Below are 24,117 nucleotides of genomic sequence, written 5' to 3'. Positions count from 1 at the left end.
TTATGCTATCTGGTATGGCATTCCACAGCAGAATCCAAAAAGAAGGATTTAGCACTTCTTCTCTTTCCAGAAACCCTTTTTAATACTTCAAAGTTCACTAAGAGTTAACAGCATACGATCCCATCACTTTCCCCCCTCCCCCTTTTCAGAAATTAGACTGGCCTTTCTTTAAATAAACAAACAAAACAAACAAACAAAATCCTTGCTTTAAAATAGGAGTATAAATACTGTTTTGAAAACACATTTGGAAGATGTCTTCCAGGATGGTTTATATATATATATTTTTTTTTTATCCTTTAAAACTGTGACTACTGCACCAGTTAAGGCTGTTTACAATATATATATTTTTCAAATAAAACTTTTAATATTCAAGCTTACCAGATTGATGAATTGTAACAGGTAAAATGGAACTCTTTACAAGGTAAACCATGTAGTTGTACAAAATAGAATTATACCCTTCACCTGTGCAAAACCAAAAGAAATCCTGCCTTGCATTAAAAACACAGAACCTGTTTACAAAAAGGAATGTGTACTACATTTGGACTTCCTTTTTAACTGCCATATCCTAGCAACATCTCAGTTATTTTAGTAAAGGAACTAATCATCAATTTTAAACTGCAGTGATTTACCAAACATTTTCACTATAGACTTCTGAAAGCTTTTACAGTAAGAAGTTATCAACAAAAGCAGGCACGTTAGTGTACAAAAACGTTGTTGATTTTTTTCCTGTTTCTTTTTCAAAGTGCAGGTTTTTCTCAATGTGCATCTTACACGACCAACGAATGTTTTAACTCACTAAATCTTAAAACAGAACTCAATTCTCCCAAGGAGTAGTGTAAACGTTAAAGATCCCCAATACACCTCTAGTAAACGTGACACAAATGTCTCTGCGTTGTTTAGAAATTTAGCTCTTTTGAGAGGTAAAGAAGCTTCATGACACCTTTTCCTTACACTGGCTGGTTATCATAAATGGGTAACTCTGGACTGCTAAAGCTGGAGACTGATGAATCACTCGAAGGGAACTAAACTTGGCTACAGAGGAGAGGCGACGGGAGGAACCAACCCTTAGGCGTTTCTTGCGCAGCCTTCGGAAAATTCAGCCGCCGGCGGACGAAGGGTCGGTGTGAGGGAGGGCAGGGGGGGAGAGGAGAGCAGGGAGGGAGGGAGGAGAAGCTTCCGCAGAGCCAGAGGCACGGCGGCACGCCGCCCGTGTCCCGCTGCGCCCGCGACGGCGGGACCATCCCGTCGGTGGTGCGACAAGTGTCCCCGAGCCCCGCGGCTGCGGAGCGCTGGCGGGCCCGCTCCCGGCCGTCACGGCGATCCGGGGGCCGGGCGGGGAGCCGGGCGTCCCGGCGGCGGCGGCGGCAGGCTCTAGGTGCCGTGAGCGCAGGGCTCCCCGGGGTAGATCTCCTCGTAGGCGGGGGGCTGCTCGCTGGGCAGAGGGTAGCAGTAGGGATAGGAGGCGTTGAGCTCGGGGTCCATAGGCGAGTAGCCGGGCAGCTCGACGGAGGGATGTCCGCCACAGTGCACCTCCACGCCGGCCTCGTCGAAGACGTGGAAGACGCCCACGTTGATGTAGGAGACGGCCTGGAAGGGGCAATCCCCGGGGCTGAGCTCGGGCTCGCCGCCGGAGAAGAGGGAGCCCTGGCTGTGGCGCGGCGCCCGCCGCCCACCGCCGCCGCCCCTCCGCCGCCGCCGCCGCCCGCCCGCCGCCGCCGCGGCCGGGGCCGCTCGCCGCCGCCGCCGCCTCCGTCCGCGCTGCTGCGCGGCCTTGTAGTTCTTGACAAGAAGCAGGTTAAGCAGGCCCAGGAGGCACTCCAGCGCGTTGAAAACGGTGGAGAGCACCAAGCCTTGCTGGTAGTCCCGCAGCTTCTGGCAGCGGAGCGCCGCGGCGGTGCCGTCGGGGGCCGCGGGTCCGCTCCGCGGGCGGGCCGCGCCGCCGGGCTGCAGCAGGCAATAGTGCGAGTACTTCCTCTCCACCAGCGACACGGTGTCGCCGTCGATGACGGCGCCGGCGAAGGCGCTCAGCACGCCCAGCATGAACACCAGCACCCCCAGAAGCAGGAAGTTCTGCCGCCCCCCGGGCGACGCCTTCTCCACCGGCCCCGACGGCGCGGCCGCCGCCTCCGCCCCGCCGGGGCCTCCGCTGGCCGGGTCCGGGTCCCCGGCGGGGGCCAAAGCAGAGGCCGGCGCCGGCGCTGGGGCCGGTGCCGGAGCCGGCGCCACGGGCGCCTCGTCGGGCGGGCGACAGCAGAGCAGCGCAGCGGCGAGCAGCGAGAGGCCGGCGGCCAGCAGCAGCCCCGAATAGAAGGCGCCGGCGGCGGTGCCCAGGCGGAAGGGCTCGCCCTTGAGCTCGGAGCCCAGCGAGAAGCACTTGAGGCCCACGGCGGCGGCGCTGAGGGCGCAGGCGAGCAGGAGGCAGCTGGAGAGCGCGGCGCAGGCTCCCCGCACGCTCCACTTCATCCTCCGCGCCGCCGCCGCCGCCGCCGCCCCGCCGTCCGCCTCATCCTCCTCCCGCGGCCCCCCCCGGCCCCGCGGCGGCGGCGGCGCGGCGCGGCGCGGCCATGCGAGCGCGGCGCTCCCCGACGGGGCGGCTGCGCTCCGCTCCGCTCCGCACGGCAGGCAGCTGCCGGCCGCAGTGAGCCGGGCGCGGCGAGCGCGCAACGCTCCCCCCACCGCCTCCCGGTCGCCGCCGCCTCCTCGTCCCCGCCCGCCCTCTCTTATCGCGGCGGCTGCGGGGAGGCGATTAATTATGGATGGAAGCTGCGGCGGGCGGGGGGACGGAGGGGGCGGCCCACCGGGCCGTCGCGGGTGGCGGGGGGAGAGTGCGACCCCCGGTGAGGCCGGGGGCGGCGGAGCTGCCCAGCCCGCCCTCCCACCCGCGATGCGCGGGAGGGGCCGCTCGTCGCCCTCCGGCCGGTCCCGCACCGCGGAGCGCGGCTCGGGACGGGCGGCTGGGCAGGGGGTGGCGGGGGTTTGAACACCCCCGCGGGTTCCGTTGCCGAGGGCTGCTACTTGGCTCAGTGTTCCTGCCTTCTCTCCCTCTCTTAATTTTATTTATTTATTTCTTAGCTCTTGCGGTCGGCGGGAGGCCGGCGAGCCGCCGTGCATCGCTGTGACCGCGCTGCGGTCTGTCGGCCGCTGTGATGCAGCGAGCGAGCGGACCGAGCCCCCCACGCCGCGCTGCCCGGCGCAGTGCTCCGTGCCGGCGGGGGCGGCGGTCCCCAGCAGCCCTCTTTGTTTCGGGCACCGCCGGTGAGCCCCTGTGGGGTTGCACCCCGTGGGCGGCGGGCGCTCGAGGGACGGACGGACGGCCACAGCAGCACCCTCGGGACGCCCCGTCCGGGAGCGCCTGCAGCGCTGCCGGGGGTGGGAGCCTCTTCGGGGGGGTGCCTCCAGCTGCCCCGGTAGATGGTGGCCCGGCGACTCCTCGGGGAGCGCCTGCAGTGGCCTTGTGAAGGAGAGGCTGGAACCTCAGCCTCGGAGGGGCGAGTCTGGCTAGGGGCTCTTGAGGAAGGCTCTTCTTCGCCAGTCCTTTTTTCTTCCGGGAAGCTGTAGCCTTTCAGCTCCCCCATTTTCCCTATCTGCCGTGCGCACGCCAGCCTTGCTGGGTATTTTTAGCCGGCGCCGCTGATTAGCATTCAGGGGAGCAAGCGAGAGAGAAAAAGCAGTTTTCCAAATCGTTTTCTCTTCCAGCAGAGCAGGTGCACCTGTTGGTGGCAGGAGGGGCGTGTGTGGCGTTTTATCCGGTGTTTAGCTTTCTGCAGAGATGTGACATTGCTCCCTCTGTCTCGTCGGGGTGGGCCCTCTTGGCACCTCCCTGAGGACAATAGCACCCAGCTGTAATCTCCCTGGGCAGAGGGGCACTGGTCTCCTTTGCAGCGGCTGCTCCTCCCCGAGACAGGTTTCTGCGCCCTGCGTGGGGCAGTGGTGCTCCCAGGGACGCCTGGCGGGAGGCTGTCCTGCCTGGCGTCCAGCTCTCTAAAGGTTACAGTATCTAGAAGTATCATTGGCTCAGTATCCAAAAGGTAATATCCAAAAGGGATGCGCCATCCTGCCCCGCAGGACCACGCAGCCAAGGGAATTTTACTCTCTCCCTCCTGTTCACAAAAGGCCCATGGAGCGTGGAGTATGTGAGAAAACACAAAAGTCCTGACTGGCCTCCTTGTCAGGAGAAAGGTATGGCTGGGTATGTGATCCCCAGTCATCCTCAACTCTTCCCAGGTGTTCCCTAACCCTGAGGGCTGAGTGTCTTGGCCTGCTCATCTGTGGCCGGGTGAAGATTTTGCTCTAGGATCTGTGACTTTGGCTTTGCTAGTGGTGAGTGCCTGGACTGCTGCGGATGATCTTCGGGTGTCCGGGAAAGAACTCACCCCATCACTCTTAAAACATGAATGCACAGAGGACACACAGGATTTTATAAATTACAGTATGCACTGCTTGAGATCTCTATTGAGCATCAAAATATTGCTTCAGAAAGCACATGTAAACTCTCAAACCAGCTGTTAATCCAGAGAATCCTGGTAGACACACTCTGTGTGGAGGATGAGGAGATGTATTTAGTGGGGAGCAAACACTTAATGAACTAATTATATGTAGAATGTGCAAAGTGCCTTACTCCCTGACACACAAGATAAACTTACATGTGGGGGAAATGTGTGATTTGTATAACTTGATTGTCAAGACCTTAAAAAAGTGAAATATTTATTGTGGCAAGTGGTGAGAAGATTAATTTAACACTAAATAAATACAAAACTAAGAAAAGTCTAAGCCTTTATGCATCATTTTATTAATCAGCCTTTACCTTAAAAATGGTTAGAGTAGAAAAAGCAAACTTTCCATTGGCGGCCAATTGTTCCCTTTTTGTACAAAGCGTTCATCTTGGTGTTCCTTTCCATCTAGTTTTGGCAACCACCAGAAGTAGTCAGCAAGGCTTATCCAGCATGGTTCTTCAGGTGTTCCTACAGCTGTTTCTCGTGTTCAGTCTTCCTCATCTTTAATGTCATCTTCTAAAGAAAGGACCTTTTCCTCCCTGTGTTTGTGATAGGAGACTGATCTTTGATTACATCCCACAAAGCTGTGCATTGTGAGAGGCCAGGCTAACACACAAAGTTAATAATGCAATTAATAATTCTGCTGTACCTTTTTATTTCTCCTGTGGAGCAGCTTGCTACTGTTAACCTTTTCCAGCCTTTACCTGCTTCTCCCCAAAATGCCTCTTTTTCTTCCAAGCACCATATTCAATGTGCAAAGCCAGAAGTTTCACTGCCAACTTGTTTCGCCACATGTTATTTATTCATAAACTTTCTGTGTTTCGCTGCCACTCTGAATTAGCCCAGTTTTTCACCAGGTTATTTACAGCTTTGCACTGTGACACATTTTCAGTAACACACACATACACATTGACATGCCCACAGAGTATGGTCATTAGCATATCCTGCCCATTGAAGGTCAGTTGCTTTGGATAACAGGTCAAGAAATGTTGTAATGATGTTGGTGCATTAATAATAATAGACATAAGACTCTGTAAAACATCCATATACCTATACTGAATGATTTGTTGATGACCGAATTGGCATTACTCTAAAAAGAAGGGCTGACCTACTGTTGCAAATGAAGGTCACTGAAGAGTTCTCTGGACCCCAAAGGATAATGCTGGTCACCTCAGTCCTAGCTAGTGGTCCCTTCCAGTACAATTAGGATGCCCTTTTGCATGTTCATAGCTGATCTGTGTGTGTCTAATTCTTCAACCAGGTCTGCCTGCTGAAAAAAAATAGTATCTGTGAGCAACAAAAGATGGGAGAACTGCAGGCCACTTGGCCTTGACAGACATCAGTTGCTAAATTAGTCATTGCAGGTAGTTTTGAGTCCCTGGCAGCTGTTTTATCACTGAACTTTATTAGTCATGTTTTCCTTTTCCAAAGTTTATGAGTTGTTTTCAAGAGTTATTCTGGTGGGCTTTGGAGCAAGTGTATAAGGTTTTGTAAAATAGCATCAGCCTGGAACGTATGTTCCCAACAGTCTCTTCACAATCATGGTCGGGGCTTTCTGGGTGTTGCAGTGGTAGTCATTTATGGCCAGGTCCTGTCTCCAAAGAATGATAGGAGATCTTTGGTTCAAGGTTTTGTTTGGTTCACAGGGGAGCTGAGGGAACTCTGCTTGTTGGGTTGGGTGCCTTTTTGGGGGTAGTCAGTCACTGCCATGACCAGCTAGGTGGCTTGCTTTGCTCGCTGTGCACAGAAATTAATGTTTTCAGTAATGTGGAGATCAGCCTCTTAACTTTTTGTGTTGACTCAGTGGCACAAAGGACAACAGAGCTATTAATTATTTGCACTCTAGGCTTGAAGCTAAAATGCGTGCTTGTAAAATAGATGGAGATCTTCAGCTTATGCCACCAAAGTGCATTGCATTATTTTATTGTCTGCCTCTTCTCCCACACTGTGTTTATGATAAGATATATGTGTTGTTATTTCTGTGCCAGTTTGATAAACAGTTGTCATAGCTTTAACTATTCAGTCATGATGGCTGTGTAACAAACCATAACTTATTCTGTTTCCTACTACTTTTTCCTTTTATTTTTTTCCCCTGTGTCCGTAGGGGACATTATGGGCTGTAAAATCTCCTTGCAAAAATTGCTGTACACACAGTTAACTAAGAATACATTAGAAATTAGAAATTTGAAACTCTGAATGTGAAACCCATCACATTTCTTTCTGATTCTTCTTATTTCCCATTTACAGGGTCTACAAGCATATTTCTGTGTGCCAGAGGCCTGCTGTTCTCTAATTTTCACAGTATTTTATGGGAAAGACTCATCTCTGCAGGGAATTTATGGAGAACACATGCTAGAAAAGGACCTACATAAGGCTAAAAGTCTGGACCTAACTGGTCGCTGGGCACTGATGAAAAAACATCTGCAAATGCTGGTTCAATGGGTGACATTTCAGAGTGGTTGGGAAGATAATATAAGGATTTAAAATAGAGAAAGCAAAGCCTGTGCTAGAAGCTGAACATGTAAGGCTTTCCTGGCAGCTGTTAGTGCTTGAAGTTTTGGAAAAGGGAAGAAATGTTTGAGAAGTTTGGGTTATAAAACAGCGAGCTGGTTTGCACTCTTAGATCATGGTAATTTAGGTTGGAAGGGACCAGTAGAGATGTCTAATGAGACCTGCTCAAAGCAGGCACATCTTTGGGTTTGGACTGGGTTGCTTGGGGTATTTGATACTATTTGATATATTACTTAAACAATGGACTTCTTTACTTATGTCACAAAATTGTTAAATTATGGCAATTTTTTTGAAAACTAATAGTTTCCTAACTACTGTTCTAATGGTGGGACCTGGGTGGTATTTTGTTGTGTGGGTTGTAAGTTGTTAAACTGATCATAAAAGATTGTTGAACACTTTGCCAGCCAAAGGTGTCTCAAAGTCCTTCACTTTGGGCTCTCAAATTATTCTGAAGTGTGTTTCAGTTTAGTCTTTCAGTTCAGTTCAGTCTACATAATTGATGTATTCCCAAGATCTTTGGTATCAGGCTTAAGACATATCCCTTAGCTTCTGGTTAGGCCTTCAGCATAAGACCTGAGCAGCAATCATACATCAGCTTTGTCTTCTGCTGAACAGTGCTAATAAAGACATTAAGAAGTTTGAAAGGTCCATATGGTTTTGTGGCTGAGCCCCACGAGCCCCACTCGTCTCACTCTGCCACTGTTGGGACTGGGGAGAGAACTGTAAGGGCAAAAGGCAGAAAATTTATGGGTTGATATAAAGATCATTTAATGAGGAAAGGAGTAGCTGCACGCACAAGGAAAGAAAAATAAGGAATTAATTCACCAATTCCCATGGGAAGGCAGGCATTCAGGCATCTCCAGAACAGCAGGGCCCCATCACACTTGACAGTGGCTTGGGAAGACAAACACCTCACTCCAAATGTGTCCCACTCTTCCTCCTTCTTCCCCACTCCTTCTTTCCCCGCCCCCCCCACTTTAAATGTTGAGCATGATGTGAAATGGTCTGAAACATCCCTTTTCAGGGGTAGTTTGGGTGGTCTGTCCTGGCTGTGTCTCCTCCCAACCTCCCAGGCACCCCCACCTGCCTCTCCAGCTTGGCTGTACAAAAAGCAGAAAAGGCTTTGGTTCTGTGTAAGCCCTGCTCAGCAATAACAAACACATCTCTGTATTATCCACCTTGTGTTCAGGACAAATCTGAAACACAGCTCCACATTTGACCCTATGATGAAAATTAACTCTGTCCAAGCCATAATCAGCACAGCAGGTTTAGGGGAAAGGGAGCTAGCTTCCTAATTTGGGAGAAAAGAGTTACTTAGCTCTGTGTCCTGTAATTTGACACTGTACTCTCCCATCTGGTGGGACAACAAACCTGTTTGCATCTGAGGCGAGGAAGGACTGTGTGTGCAGGAGATGAGTTGAGATGCACCAGATGCTGCCCACTTATTCAAGAAGGTGTCTTGTGAGTCTCACCTGGCCGCGTCCAAAATTTAGGTACTGCACTTGACACATGGATCTTGAGAACCCTCTGCTGATGCTACTTTGTCTTAGAGGAGACTGTCCTCAAAAGATGCTGTACTTCTGAATTTCTGTGCATCCAAATTGCATTTCATTCAGTGATTGTTTAATATCAGGGGCATAACTAGCTCTTGAAGGAGGGACTAGAAGTCACCTTCTATTGAGTGCTTTACTAAACTTGTTGCCTATTGGGGTGCTTCTTTTTTAGCCTAAATAACCTTTAATTTTCTACAGAAAGAGATTTCAAGGCAGGAGTGGAGGGGAAGAGAAGGTCTCCACTCCAGCAAGAGTTGTGAAACACTGAGAAAGTGTACATTAGAATCTTCAATCAGAGTAATGGGGAAATCATTCTCCTACCTGGGGCTGCCTTGTAAGCAAAAGTCATGATGGGAAGGTGTAGCTCACGTGCATCATGATTTCTTCCTTTGGCTGGATGCTGAGACAAGAAATAATCTGGCTGATTCTTGAATGCAAAGAGCGTGGTGAGTCTGCCTTCATGTAGACCTACACTTCTCCACAGTCTAGGAAGTACCTTCCTGCTGCCTGAGGGCTCAGAGTGGCTGTTGCCTGGATGATGCCTACAGATTTTTGCTTTTGTGGTTGAGCTGTGATTTCTGCTGTAGCTTGGTAACAAAGCTACAAAAACTGCTGTCCTAGCTGCCTGTCACAGCTTGTTTCTCCCAGAGGTCTCAGGCCCTATCTCAGCTGCTTCCCTGGTCTTTTCCTAGCTTGTAATTGCAAATGAGCCCCATCAAAGTGCATCCTTTTCTATGCCAATGGAGAACGCTTTTGGGTGTGGGTTGGTGAGCAGTGAAGCTGGTACTACTGAAGGAGCAGCAGTGGGTGAACAGCAGACACACTGTCCTTATTGCCCATAGCAGCAGCTGCTGCGGGAGGAGTTGACTCTCCATGGGCACAGGGTAGCCCTGGACTTTTCTTGATTCCCTGAGACACTGGTGGATGCTTTTAAAGGGCTGGTGAGGGGAAACTTTTGTCAGGGCACATAAACTTGCTGTTCTGAGCCTGCAGCACCACTGGAAATAAATTTTAAGGTTAAAAAAGGGTGGAAATTGTTAGCAAATGCTGGGACACAAGGGACTTCATAAGACACCTTGTAAGGCTGCTGGTCTTGCACACATCATGTCCCTGTCATGGCACCCATGAACAACTCCCACTTTTTCTCTAGAATTCTTTGCCTGCCTGTTGGAAGACTGTGCTGAGCCTGACAGTTCTGGTGATTAGAAGCTGCCTGTCTCAGTGCTAAGTGTATTTTATGGTCAGCTTGCACACATTTGTTCTGTGCCAACATTGTCCTTTAACTTAAATGGCTCTTCTCCTTCTCTGATGTTTACTCTCTGGATGTATTTATAGACAGCAAACAAACTCCCTCTGAGATTTCATTTTGCTAAACAGACCAGATCTTTTTTCCTTATTCTTATTCTTTTTTCCTTTTCTTTTTTCCCCACCCTTTGTATTAAAAACTCTTTATACTCTGCAGTTTGACTTCATCTCTAAGCACATAACCAGGACAGTATGCTGTATCTTTCATGGTCTTACCAAGACCTTGAATGAATGATGGTATTACAGCTTCCTCATCTCTAGCGGAATGTCCTTTCCCAGTTATCTGAAAATTTTGATTGCTTTTTACCCAGGTCTTTCCCATAGAAAGTGATACTTGTACTCAGTGCACCTCATTCTTTGTCCTTCACCCAGCTGTGGGGCTGCCAGCTGGGGGCACTGATGACCTTTCCTCCTATGTGACTGTTTTCCCCCAAATTTCTGTTATTACCTTAAGGTAACTCAATTTTTTCCTTTCTGATATTTTAAACGCTCTCTCTGTTGAAAACTTCATTGTGCCTCTTGCTACTCAAAGAACCTTATGTTTTTCCCTCAGATGACAGACATTTTCCCCTCAGAGTCCTTTGTTATGTAAATCTGCCCCTCTCTCATTTGGAGGTTGGTTTCCAGTTCTCTCTGTTATATTTTTCTGTCTGTTTTATGTTGTTTGTTCCCTCATAGAGACTTTCTCATGTTAGGCTTTCTGCTCATTTCTTGTTTACCATCACAGTTCCCCTCTGCTTAATTCTCCATTATCTGGGTGCAAGCAGTACCTCATCTCTAATGAGAGTACCTCATTCCTCTAGAGGAAGTCTATCTTTGCTGCATGTTTTCTGCTCTGTGCATTGACCAGAGCTAAAGATCTATGCTGTCCTGTATGTCTTCAGCCATCTTCTCTTTTTGTTTCTTTTCCTCTGTCATGGCTGCATATTCCTATTTGGCTTTGAGGTGCGTTCATCAGGGATTCTCTTTCATACTCAGGAATGCTGTAAAGGATCCTTGGCCTGCCTAATCTTCTCATCTATTGTCAATGTCTACAAATTTTTAAGGTCTTTCCATCACTGCCATGATTTCAGACTTTTGTTTCTTGCATTCATTTTCAAAAGCATGAAAGAATCTACCACTGCACTTATAACTTAATTTCTGTTGCTGTATCCCTTCATTCCTGCCTATTGACTCTTTAAATTCCTCATTCAGTTGTCAAGGCAATTTTTTCTTCAGTTGCTATGTCACAGTTCTTTCCCTAGATCTGATCCTACTGCCTTCACTGTAGGTCTGTGTTGTAAGTGAGTTATCCTTTCCATCATTTGATAGGCAGTGATCTTCTCTGATGGCAAAAAGCCTTGGACACAGTTGCAGGTTTCAAAGCTGAAGTGCTGCACAGGCAATTCTTTTTCCTTGGGTAAGAAAAGCCCAGATGAAGTCCCGGAGCTGACAGCTAGGGAAAACTGATTAATATGAATCCATCATGTAGCCCAACTTTGCTTTGAAGGAGAAAGAATGGTTTTAGGTGCATGAAACCCATTTCCTATAGGAGTGACAGTGAGTGAGCACTTAAATATAAGAGATGTTGGTACTACATTGCCACAGGCCTCTGCAAGGGGGTCTGAGTATCTTCTGTGCCTTACCATCATCCTGGGGGCATGCGGAACTAATTTGTCTTGAGCAAACTCTCAAGGCCCAGCAAGTGGGATGAAAATCCTGCAAGGACTCAACTACCTGCTACTCTTTAGTGAGGATATGGTCTGATTCCCCTTTCACCTCATAAGGGTCTTGCTAGATCAGAAGCCTGTGCTGTATCCCACCATTACCATTTTGTAAAACAATTCATTTGGTGATGGGTTTGATTGTTATTTTTTCCCTTCTCTGAAGCTCATCCCAGCAACTCTGAGCCTGCTTTCTTGGCAGTCCCAGTCTAGGGGGCTGTGCTCAAATACCTAGTTTTTCTGATGCAGGACAGCAGGCAGTGTGTTTGTGAAACATTTGGACCTGACCATCAGTTGCGTCTCCTTTGGTAACCTAGAGCAGGAGCAACCTGCTGACAGAGACAGGACAGTGTTTCTTGGCCTCTGTCCCATTTTGTGTTAGCCTGTGGGGGCTGTAGATGCCAGAGTGCCTGTCTGCTCTGAGGGGTTGTGCCTGCTGCGTGGTCAGGCCCGTGTGCTCTCCATGGGGTAGGGCTGGAAGGAGGAAGGTGATGGGTTTCTTTCAGCAAGCCAGTGTGGGGAGACAAGGGAGTCCAGGGCAGCCCCTGAGGATGGTGTGAGCAGTTGCTGCTCTTCAACAGTTGCCACTCTGCTTTTGCTTTTGAGCATGTCTATTATGTTTTTTCTTTAAAAGTTCATTGCGGTGTTCCCTATTATGTGTGCTGTTTGTAGTTATTAAACATACTTGTTTTGAGATAACTCTGCAATATGTTACATACATAATTAGGTATAATTAACTTCAATTAACCATATTAAGCTTTGCAACACTTCTGCCGTATTTTGAAGCTGGCTTGTGACTAAGAAATCCACATTTGCAGGTTCAGGTTATACAAACTTATTCATATTCCAGGTGTTCACTTTTCCCTTTCAGTACTATGCCTTTGAATCCAGTAATTTGTTGTTCAGTTGTCTAAATAATTAACTTGCAGCTTGTAGGACTCTGAGTGCAGGATCCTCAATGTGCATCATTGGTGCTTTTCACATGATGCTTCTGGGAGCTGTTGGTCATGACAGCATCTCAGTGCCTATTTTGCAACTCCTTACCTTGCCAAAGCTGGTTAGATGAGTATGTGCTATGTTTGACAAAGGCCCACATGTGCTACACATGGTGAATAAGCCTTTACCTTCCTGATTTAATCACTGAGCAAAAATTTTGGCTTTTATTCTTTTTGAAGTTGGCTTCTCCCTATTTTTTCCTTTTAATATTAATTTTGCTGCTGTTGTTGCTCTTGCTGGAAAGTGCTCTGAAGTGTCATGCATTAGGAAGTTATAAAGAACAGTTGATTGATTGAAAGACAAATGCAGTCTGGCAATAAGAGCAAGATGCAGTTTATGTGTGAGGAGCATGCTGTGGCATCTTACGGCACTCTCTGGGGCCCAGCATCCTGCACCTCCCATGAAGTAAAATTGGCATCTTCCTTTGTACCTCAGCCCATCATGTGACAATGGCCCTTGGTGCCTTACATGCTGGCTGACACATTTTTGAGCATTTTTGAGCAGCTGGAAGCAGTTAGACTGCTAGTGCATGCTGCAAGGTCTGCCCTGTGTGCTGTTGATGGAAAACAGGGAGGGCACACACATTAGATGCCAGAAATGCTGACAGTGGCAGAAAGAGGTCTCTCTCTTGGCATCCATGCAAAACCATTTCTTGACATCTATGAAACAGTTCATCACTACCCCATTTTTTAAAGCTATGTGGCTATTAATTTGCTTCGGGTTATAATCAAGCTGTCAGTTATTTTAATGGACCTTGGATCAGACAGGCCTGAGGGCTTTTTTTGTGGTTTCCATTACAGTGTTAATTAACTTAGCATGCAGATTTAGCTATGAAACTCAGAGATTTCATTTAGTTTTTATAACTTAATTGTGGAAACATGGTAGTAAATGCAGATGAGAAGATATGTGCAATTAATATTGACCCAGGACAACTCAAATGTCAGACACTTGTCTCTGAAGACTCACTAGGAAATCCAATGTGTTAAATATTGATTTTGTGGTGTGGGGTTTTCAAACAACCTTGGTTCTGGCCAATTCTTCTTGAAGCTGTATCCTTTCCAAAGTTAGGGCTGTGTGAAACCTTGATGTCTGCAAGTGCAGTGCCAACACAGAAAGCCAGAAAGTCCTGTCATTTGGCAATGTTAGTAGCAGTGTTACCTCCTGCAACTTTTAATCAAAGATGCTGAACTACAAACAGAATTAGCCTCTGTGTGGATGTGGATATGTGTGTGAGGGCAGGTAGGATATTGTTTTGTTTTCATAGATTTTAAAGGTGTTTAGTTTAGAGCTGTTGATAAACAGCTCATGGAAAATTTGGGGAGTGATTTTATCACAGCATTTGGCCAGCCTTTGCCTGGCCTGAAAGGGTCCATACAATGGTGGGAAGGAGGGTCAGTTTCCATGCTGACTTAGTCCTTGGCATGGCTGGGAGTCTGAAAGGTAGGCTGACTGCCAGAAGATGTGTTGATACTAGTCTGTTGAATTCTCCTTCTGGAGAAATGGGTCAAAGAGGCACTGGGATTTGTATTCTAAGTTGCAAAAACTGCCATGTTGAAGAAATGAGTAACCTCACGTCTATTGGTGAATCTGTTGTCACATCTACTGGCAAGATTAGTGGTCACTGGTTTGAGGTAAAAACTTTCAGTCTGTCTGAATACTTTCCTGGGAAACATGTGGCTTGGCAACATTTAGAAATGATGTTATTAAAGTTGTCCAATAACAGACTGGCAAGTATCTGCTATAGGTCATCCAGGTAGAGCTGTTCCTGCTGAGATGCCTCTTTAGCCTGCTTTTCTGAGAGGCTGACACTCTGCTGTACTTTTTGGTTCTATTTGACATTTCAGCAAATGAAAAGTCTCTGCTCTGCTATGGGCCTGATGTAGATGAAAGAGGAATTCTCCTGACCATGGGTGTCCTCAGGCCTCTGGGATAGCCCATCACCTAGGAACCTCCAAAAGGTGCATATCATAGCCCCCTCTGGACACAGTGAGGGAGGGCACAAGATTTTGCTTCTGGTGCAACACTGAAATGTGAATTTTAAAAACATGAATCCATCCTACCCATTCACTTCATCTGCTATACAACTCAACCTTGGGGGACCAGGCACTGGGGGGCAGCAAAAAGTCTATACCTGAGCAATAGTTAGATGTCAGAACAGGGATCCCACAAGGCATTTTCACAGCCTCACCCCTTTCCCCATCTTATATGGGCTTTCAGAAAAGATGGGAAAAAATTGCAATCCCTTCCCTCCCCACTCCCAGGCATGTTCTTTAAGACAACCTGAAAGCAACAAAATTTGGAGCAGAGTGATGACTGAGCCTGCAGCTTATTGCAATTTTCAATGTGTTGTCTCTCCATGTGAGCAGCTGAAAAGCTAGGCTGGGACAAACAGCCCCTAATTGCTGCTCCAGGTTCTCCTTGAAAAGTTCCATTTGGTCTATGAAGGGAAAAGCTGTATGGACAACTGTCTCTAAGCACTGGCCCCAGACTCCTGTTGTTATACAAAGAATAAAATATGCAGTTGCCTAAGATAATTTTGTTGGCATGCTTTGCAGCGCATGTGCACACTGTAGCTGCTTCACCTGCTTCAGGGCATCTGACAGTGTTGACTTACGTATGGTGACTCAGAGGGCTTTCCCTTGATGGCACATAAAAGTTCACTTGCAGAACATCAGCTTACGTAAAAGTTTGAGCTATTTTTGTTCAAGTGCATTGCCATACATTTTTAGACTTGCTAAACTTCATGCACACTCTGTTTGCCAAATCCAGCACTTAGCTACTTCCAGTGAGAGAGTCTCAAAATCCCTGTGAAGCTTTTAGGGACTGCAGTCGTGCAGAATGCTCTGTGAACACAGTCATACTGCTTGTGCAGCCAGATCTCAGGGGCCAAGCCGCTGATTTGTGCATGGTGTAATTCCCACTTTCCTAAAGTTACAGAAAATACTAAAAATATATAATGCATGAACTAAAGTTCAGATTTAGAGCACATTGAAATATACTAGGATGGATCCTTGTAAGTTTCAGCTTTTAAAACCTTCATGATGGGAGTGTATTCAGTCTTTGCCCCTGTAAAGACCTAAAACTATACATATCTTTGCCTTTTGTTCTTTGTTCTCCACTTCATTCCATGGTTCATTTCAGTGTGCTTTGGTTCCTGGTCTATTTGATCAGTTGCTCAGAGCCACCTCTGCGTCTTTTTCAGTGAAAACTTCTAAACCTGATTCAGTCTCCCTGAATCCATCTGCCAGGCCTCTGGACATATTTCAATAGGTCTGCTGGATACATGAAATATTCCCTTTCCCTTTCCCTTTCCCTTTCCCTTTCCCTTTCCCTTTCCCTTTCCCTTTCCCTTTCCCTTTCCCTTTCCCTTTCCCTTTCCCTTTCCCTTTCCCTTTCCCTTTCCCTTTCCCCTTTCCCTTTCCCTTTCCCTTTCCCTTTCCCTTTCCCTTTCCCTTTCCCTTTCCCTTTCCCTTTCCCTTTCCCTTTCCCTTTCCCTTTCCCTTTCTCCTTCTCCTTCCCTTCTCCTTCCTCTTCCAAAATTCCGATTACAGGAACCATCCTTCTATGTTGGGAAGGAGTTTTGCCTATGCTTGTATTTTTTCTGTACCTTATCTTCCTTGGAATGAAAATGGGAATGCCTGCATGGTTTGGATTTATGTTATTAAATTTTTATTATTAGTATTAGTGTTAGTATTTTGTTATGGTGGAATTGATATAAAAACATATTTTCCCAATGTGAAATTTTTTGTGAATTAATTTTTTGTTGCTCCCTGCTGTGTCCCAGGACACTTTGAAAATAAAACTATTTTTCAAGAGTTTTATCCTGCAGTGAATATTCATATATATCAAGATGCAATAAACCCAAACAATTTTCTCATTAGAAATGCAGTCTGCAAAAGTCAAGTAATTTCTCCTGTGGCTGTGTTAGGGACATTGTGCACTTGAAGTAGTCGAGAGCAAAAATGTTTCAAAAAGGAAGACTCAAGATTAACGTCATGCACAGGACTAACATCATGTACTCTAATTGAAATATTGAAATTAGCCTTTTCATCATGCCATATTTATTGTTTTAATTTGCTTTGGTGGCAATTTGGTGTTGGTATGTGGAGTATGAATGTGCTTTCATGCTGCATCCATAGGCAAAAGGTAAAAGGATTCAACAGAGCCCATTCATATGAGGAGAACCTGAACCAGACTGTGTTCATGAATGATGCTTGGTGAAAGCAGCACTAAAGATGCTCAAGGTGGGACTAGCTAAATGCTTTAGAGAGTGTTCAGCAGGGGAGATAATCTGAGGCTTCATGCATGGAATCTGCTGCAGAATTTATTGGATATGTGCCTTTATGGTGCTGGAAAGTCCCCAGAGCTTCAGCAGCTACAAGAGTAGGGAGCTTGCAGTGATCACTGCTCCCATGTCTCCAGGTGGGCTGAGCAGAGCTCTGGTGTCCGTACATCCAAGTCTGGGTTTCCTAATAGTGAAGTGCTTGTGGATCACAGCAGACAGAGCTGCTAAATGAAGTCTCTGTGCTCCCAGTTCCATCAAGGCTGCGGAGAAGCCAAGAGCTTCCCCTGATGGTATTCTGCACCTGGCAAATACTTCCATTCCACTTGGATCAGTGCTTCAAAGCATGCAGAAGTGGTGCGTGTCCATCTGGGTAACTTTGGGGAAAGAGGAAGGGGGACAAAGGAAACAAGTCATGGCATTAGCAGTGCACAAAACCAGCAACTACCAGTTGTCTGCAGCACTGATGGAGGTGGCACAACAACTGAGTCAGCAGAACTATCAATGAGCTTGGGTAGTAGTCTCACATCAGTGACTGCCTTGTTGCCATTCCACTAATGCAGGGGAGCAGTTCAGAGACAGCTAGAGGTGCAGCATCTGTGTGTGGGTGAAGAACACACGTAGTTTCCTGGAGGGAAGGCTATGAGCTCCACAGGGCAAATAGAGGCTGCTTCTGTATCTATTTTTCTTTTTAATCTCTCAAAAAGGTTATAGGGAGGCTTTTGGGTTGCTGATGGTTTTGCTTGGGTGCAGTTCTTGATACTTGTGCTGTTTTCCACAGCAGGATGTCTGTTTCTGTCCTGTTAGTATGTCCATTATTGCGGCATCAGATATTTGCCGTGAGCAAAGAACAGGGCTAATATCTGTTTTGTGTGTGTATCTTTCCTTGCTCTGTTCCCTGGTGGGAGGTCTCTGTGGTGGTTTATTAAATAGCTCATGTTCTATGTGCTTGTTCCTCTCCAGTGAACTCCAGCAATGGAGATGGAGTTTATAAAAGATAGAGCATCTTTTCTCTATTGTTTGTCTCATACTCTGCCCATTTGTAAGCATTTAGCATTGACAGGCTCTACAGATGTGTCATTATTTCTGTAAGATGAAATCTTACAGTCATACAAATGTCCAAATCTAAGACTTGCTCTTTCTGTGTTGCAAGAGACTTTCTTGTTTCCTTTGTCCCCCTTCCTCTTTCATGCAGTACTGATGATGTACAGAGTGGTGACATCTCATCTCCAGAACTGCCTCTCCTCAAAACTTGGGATGGGCAAAGAACTCTATGGATTAGAACAGGCAAAAACATTTTCAGTTTTATTTCCCTTTTAGTAAAAGGATATACTTCACAGTGACCCTGTGAAGCTCACATTTAAAATTTTTTTTATTTTAGTCATTCACATGTACGCCATCATACCCATGTCACTGTTACACCCTCTGACTGATGAATATGCTTAACTTGAAGGGAGTATTCTGCCCATTTGGAGGCTACTACAAATATTCAGGAATACTGCCAGGATATTTTTGCCTGGATTGTATCACTTGTGTCACAGTTTGGGGAGCGTCCAGCACATCAGCTCACAGCTACAGTGCTGGGCAGTGGCCAGGGAAAGGCATCTGCACGAGTGATGTACCTTTCCAATCCCAGATTTTGTCTTCAGGGAGGCATACACATGGGATTAGGAACTGAAATAAGTAGTATAACCCTGAAATAAGAGATATAACAAAAAGAGGAAAAAACTCTAAGGGGAGTTAAGGATGAAGAGGGGAGATGAAGTAGGGAAAAGCAGGCAGTTTAGGTAAGAAATGTTGCCGCTGAGAGTGACAGACGCCTAATTTAGTATTTAATAGTGAAAAAAAGGTGCTGGAAGACTGAATTTCTACATGTGGGAAGATGAGGTACCTGGACTCTGTGCTCATCCACTTAGTTATATTCAGAATAAGCTGTTGCTTATTCTGCTCTTCCATTTTAATAAAGCTCAGGAAACTCAGAGGCTGGTGCTGGTCAGATAGAGTAGTGGATCTGGACATGGTGCAGCAGGGTCAGTAGCAGAAGAGCAATTTGATGGCTATCCTGAACTCTCACCTGCACATAATGTTTATTTTTTTTTCCTCTTTGGTGACTATCAGAAAAATGCGGAAGTCTACCTCCACTTCCTGTTCTGCCCTACATTTGATGATTCCTTGCTCTCTGTGGAAAACCACATGGGGTATTGAAGGAGAGAACAGTAAATAGCAGTATCCTTCAGATCAGGCCCAGAAAATGGGAAACGTAAGCAGTAGTAAGGGTCTGTGCCAGTGGGTGCACTTGCAGAAGAGAAATAGGGTCAAAACCATGATGTTACTGGGCAGAAAGTAAAAGGAAAATCAGGGTGCACTGAAGGGAAAGCAAAGAGTGAAATAAGCAAACCTGCTGCAGGACAGCCCTCAGTACAGTTCTCAGATCCCTGCTCATTGCAGAGAGGAGCACAGAAGGGTGGTGTGAAAATCAGAGGAGTTTGTGAAATAAGACAAGGACTCAGTCAGATGGCTCAGTCAGAGAAAAGATAAGACAATTGTGTTTACTCTTACTTAAAAAAGGCTGCTGCAAAGATGAAAGACTTAGACCAATTATTTTTATTCATTGGCAAAGGCTTTTCAAAGATAATGAATTTTGAGGATCAGCAAGGAAAGTCATTGAAATACACCAGTGAAACTTGTAACTTGACAAGTTTTAGTTCTCTTGAAGCAGAAGGATAGGCTGTCAGTGGGCATGAGATGCATGAGACCAGCAACATAACCAAGTATGAAGCTGGCAACGAGGCATAGTTGTAAAATAGCCAGTGCACCCACCTTTCAGATTAGACAATTTGAAGGAAAGGGCTGAAATATGCTGTTGTGTGAAGGGATGCTGTCCTCACACTGATTCCAGTAGAGCTCCAGATTCAGTCTCTGCTTTTCCAGGAGAAGACACAGTTGCTGAATTTACAGAAGGGTCTTTTAAAATGGGGAAGGAGAAGTCAGATTTGCTTTTATTTTTATGACTGGATAATAATTAACAGAAATGTGTTGATGTGTACCTTGGTCCAATTCTCTGAATGCAGTAGCTACACCTTGTCTCTGTATGGATTTGCATGTTGACATGATATAGAGCAGATGAGTCAAACAATGTTCAGTACAGAAAGGAAGTAGTCTGCAGAACAGACGACTGACCTGGGCTATATTTTGCCCAGAAGCACCTCTCCATGTAGAGGCATGATGTTGGGCTAGGGTCTTGGGTTTCAGCACAGGACCCAATGGCCCATCAGGATGCTGTTTGTGTACTATTAAGTAATGGTCCAGAAGGAAAACTGACCTGAATTCCCAAATCAAGTATAACACCTGAGAGCTCTGGATCCACTGATTGATTCCAGCTGTATGAGTCTGGATTCTAGCCAGACAAAGTTGACAGTAGGAGCAAGTTGTAAATGGTAAATCTAAATGGAAGATCAGATCAACCCTCACTTATTTATTTTAGTAATGACTGAATGGTCTGTGACAAGAATGTTGGATATATTAACCCATGATGATGTAAAATGTGTTTCTTATCTCTAATGAGGGCAATTTCAAGCTAGATTCAGATAGTCTTGCTTTTATACAGTAATAACTTATTTACTATTTTAAATCCATTTATTTGTTAAGAGGCAGAATAATGTATAAATATCTTACCAAACACTACAGAAAAACTTGTCTGGTGTTGCTTGTACCTGGTTTTGCTTATACCTAGCCTCATCTTCACACTTGCCATGCATTTCTGTTTATTCTTGAATACTGTGTTAGCCCTGCTGGCATGTACCGTTTTCATATAGTCAGTATTTATTTGATCAAGCACTTGATCTGGTACATGAAATATCTTTCCCATGCGGCTTCTTGTAGTTGACAAGTTGACTCTGCTGACAAATAATTCACTGAATGTGGCATGCAGTTATTCTTTTGCACTGAGCATCATGTTCTCATCTGATCCAAGGTTATTTTCCCCCTTCCTTTCTGCCTACCCTTCTTTGGCAGCTGTTCTCACACCAGCAGAAGGATACCGCATGCAAGGCATACCTCCTGCAGACACCCTGTGGGTGCTTCTTTCTTACTGTTTCCTGTGAACTTTGGCAGCTGTAGATCATGTACACAACACATTGAGCCTGCCTCATCAACTGGCAGAGGGATAAGGACAGAAATCTGCAACCTGGAGCCACTCTAGTCTTCCCATGCTGACTGGACTGGAAATGTGAGCAGAGCCTGTTGCCCAGTTTAGGACAGTTTACTAAATCTGCAGGAATCCTTATTGCATATAGAAGAACAATTTTCACAGTAACTGGAAATCAAGTGTGTTCTCCCTACATCTCAGGATAAACAGTGTGTTTTTGTAAGTGTCTGTACAACGTAGCATAGCAGTGTGCAGCAGTCCGGCCTCTGGACTGATTTTGCAGATGCTCTCGCATCACAGGAGACTGCTCTTAATCTCCATAGGAAGGCATGAGGAGAGAATGAAGCTGCATTACTTCTACACAAAATGTGCAGTCACAGTGAATAATGAGGGATGTCTCTGCAAGTAGCTCTGCAGTCCTTTATGAGGTAATGTGTTCTTTGACGTCAATGGGAAGCTTGCTTCCACACAAGCTGAGTGGAGACTGCAGGATTTAGTTTCATAGGGGTTTACAAACCACAGCTTTCAGAGCCATTGAAAGAAATCAGGATGGCAGCTCTTCTGGTTTGCCTATTTGGGATGCTTTTTTGCTGCCACTTTGGTTTATGGCATTGCTTCATGGTGTGTATTTTTGTGTCCACACTTGTCAGTCTGCTTTTCTTCACCTACTCCATTAAGGCCATGAAGAGGGTGCTAGGGCAGGTTTGTTACTCAGCAACTTCACTCTGACTTCCTCTTGCAGGACATGAATGGGGACATGAGCTTTTGGGAATTCAATGGGGTGCCAACCTGCTGACTTCAATTTGAGTAGAAAGGCACTGATTATAGCTTTTGCAATACAATCCCAAGCCAGTAATATTTGGCTGTGTGTTTGTGCTACTGCGGAGGGTCAGTCATACTGATTTTTGTCCCCTTTGGGAAACAACATCATGAAAGTTTAGGGGAAAACACACTTCAAACAGAGAAATCTGAGCATTTAAGACCTATGTGTGCTTTTGGACAGTGGGGGTTTAGGTGGAATTTCATGCTGTGAAAATGCTTGACCCTCTAAGCAAAGGCAGTGGGTGCAGGAGAATAGATAATCTCACTTCCTTATTCGTGAAGCCATTGTAAAGACGAAACACCATGAACCCCTATTTTCCTTGCCTGGAACTTTCCAATTATGTTTCACTTGATTTTTTTTAAAGTGATTAACTTCATTTTAAAATCAGGATAATGCTCATACTGGAAACTTCTCACCGTCCCAGCAAACAACCGTCACTCATTGTTATGGGCAGACTCCTGTACTGGTAAAAACCGGGAAAAATTTCTCTGACCTTGTCATAAAGCAGCTGGCAGGGTGTGCCTTTCTGTGTGTGAAAAGAAGGGATGTGAGGGTAAAACCAACAGCAGTCTTAAGATCAGTCTTGACTGTATGAAGAGCATTTCCAGAGTTGGGAATACAGGCAGTTATTTGCAGCACCTCAGGAGAGGTTTAAGAGAGAGTTCTCATAAGCTCCAAGAGGATTATGGTTGCTGTAGGGAAGGCTTTGTCTAAATTTGCCTGAAGAGTGCATTGGTCCTGGTGGATGTAGTGAAGCAGGAACAGATAGACCAGTGGCCCACTCCAGCCACTTATTTGCATTCTCTCTTTTCTTCAAGACCAACAAAACAGGGACCAATTTTTGGCACATTTCAAGAGGAGTATGAGAAAAATTCCCAGGTAACAAGGACCACATAGGTGTCTGGCTCTCTAGTGTTCTCTGTTCTTTGATAGCTTTTATACAGACTTATAGCTGCATTTATGTTAGCTTTCCTTGTCCTCATTGCCCCACCAAGTCTAATTCCCTGTAATGTAGGGGTGGGGGGTGGTTATGCTTTCTCCAGTTGTTTTACTGGAAGAAAGTGATAAGAAACATTCTTTTGGCCCTATCTGGGATCCCCTTCTCAGTGGATTGCAGTAATTTCTGTATGTGGTAGGCTGACCGAGGCTGGATACAAGCCACTTTATCACACCTGTCCTCAGCAAGGTATGGGGAAAAAATTCAGTTTCTGAATGCTGCCATCATTATGGAACACAACTAGAAACCTGTCTTTTTATGCTAGAGCAACCTGAGTACTCGAGCTTGTAAATATCATCCATTTCACCAGTGTGACAGCTAGAAAGGTTATATGTCCAAAGACCCATGGGACATAAGTGACAGGACAAGAATAAATCTGTGTCAGCCTTTGAATTACTAAGTCATTGTAAAATCAATTAGATTTCTCTTAGGTGAGGCCCTTGTGCTGTTTGTTCCAGTGTGTGTCCTATCAGTCACTTTCACTAGTGCTGCATAGTAGTTTTTGAGCCTGTAGACCTCAGTTTTTTTCAGATGCGGGAAAAAACATGCTACCTCTAGATTTGTAAGAAGTTAACGGATGCAAAGATGAAGATTGTGTTTTGGTGCTAATTAGAGGGCATGGGAATAACTTTTCTGAGTCTGGACAAATAACTGAAATGCTGCTCTGGGCAGCAGAACACAGGGAAGCCAGGACTCTGTCCTGTAGTCACAGTGTGTGTGGGATGCTGATGTCCACACCACATTAATGCCTGTGGGATGTGTTGATATGAAAATCCTTGGTGTGCTACAGAGCACAGAGTATAGGAAAGAAGGGTGGTGGCATCCCTCTGATGTCTGACTGAGCACTCCCTTGCTAAATAAGTGCCTGTCTGTCTTGACTGGTATGAGAAGACTAGGGTGTAAAATGCTCTGGGGAAGGACCAGGGCACTGTGAAATAGGTTTGCTAACAGGATTTTTCAGGTGGTACATGGAGTTCAGGAGAGATTCCAATCTTTGGCAAATCTGTTTTTCTTTGAGTTGTATTAGCTGTGAGCTCAACCCCAGTTGTGCAGAGCCAGGCCACAGGTGTCAGAAGACTATCTGGAATGACAATGTGCTGATGAGGGTTGTCTGGGCAGGTGAGTAGGAAGGGGTCAGGTGCAGAGGGGTGACAAGTGGTGTTGCTGATGGAGGCTGTATTGTGGCGTTCTATAAGAAAAGGTCACCTCCTTCTGTTTTGGAAGTTTTCTCAATAGAACTGGTTGTTGTACTAGATTCTTGGTGCCAGTAATCCGGGGAATTGGTACAGGTATATACTGACTGGACA

General features: G+C 46.0%; 1 protein-coding gene across 1 annotated transcript; it reads right to left on the bottom strand.

Moving 5' to 3' along the window:
- Positions 1 to 1,371: 1,371 nt before the first annotated feature.
- Positions 1,372 to 2,463, bottom strand: TMEM271 (transmembrane protein 271). The gene has a single exon (XM_058824312.1). It carries the CDS (start codon positions 2,461 to 2,463, stop codon positions 1,372 to 1,374), a length of 1,092 nt encoding a protein of 363 aa, XP_058680295.1.
- Positions 2,464 to 24,117: the final 21,654 nt, after the last annotated feature.

The sequence above is a fragment of the Ammospiza caudacuta genome, chromosome Z (genome assembly GCF_027887145.1).
Source record: "Ammospiza caudacuta isolate bAmmCau1 chromosome Z, bAmmCau1.pri, whole genome shotgun sequence".
Taxonomy (NCBI): Eukaryota; Metazoa; Chordata; class Aves; order Passeriformes; family Passerellidae; genus Ammospiza; species Ammospiza caudacuta.
Note: the sequence above shows the minus strand (reverse complement) of the source record. Positions and strands in the feature narration are given on the sequence as shown.

What these genes read in the sequence shown, in the direction of transcription:
- TMEM271 (XM_058824312.1), bottom strand. Translation starts at nt 2,463, where the DNA reads ATGAAGTGGAGCGTGCGGGGAGCCTGCGCCGCGCTCTCCAGCTGCCTC.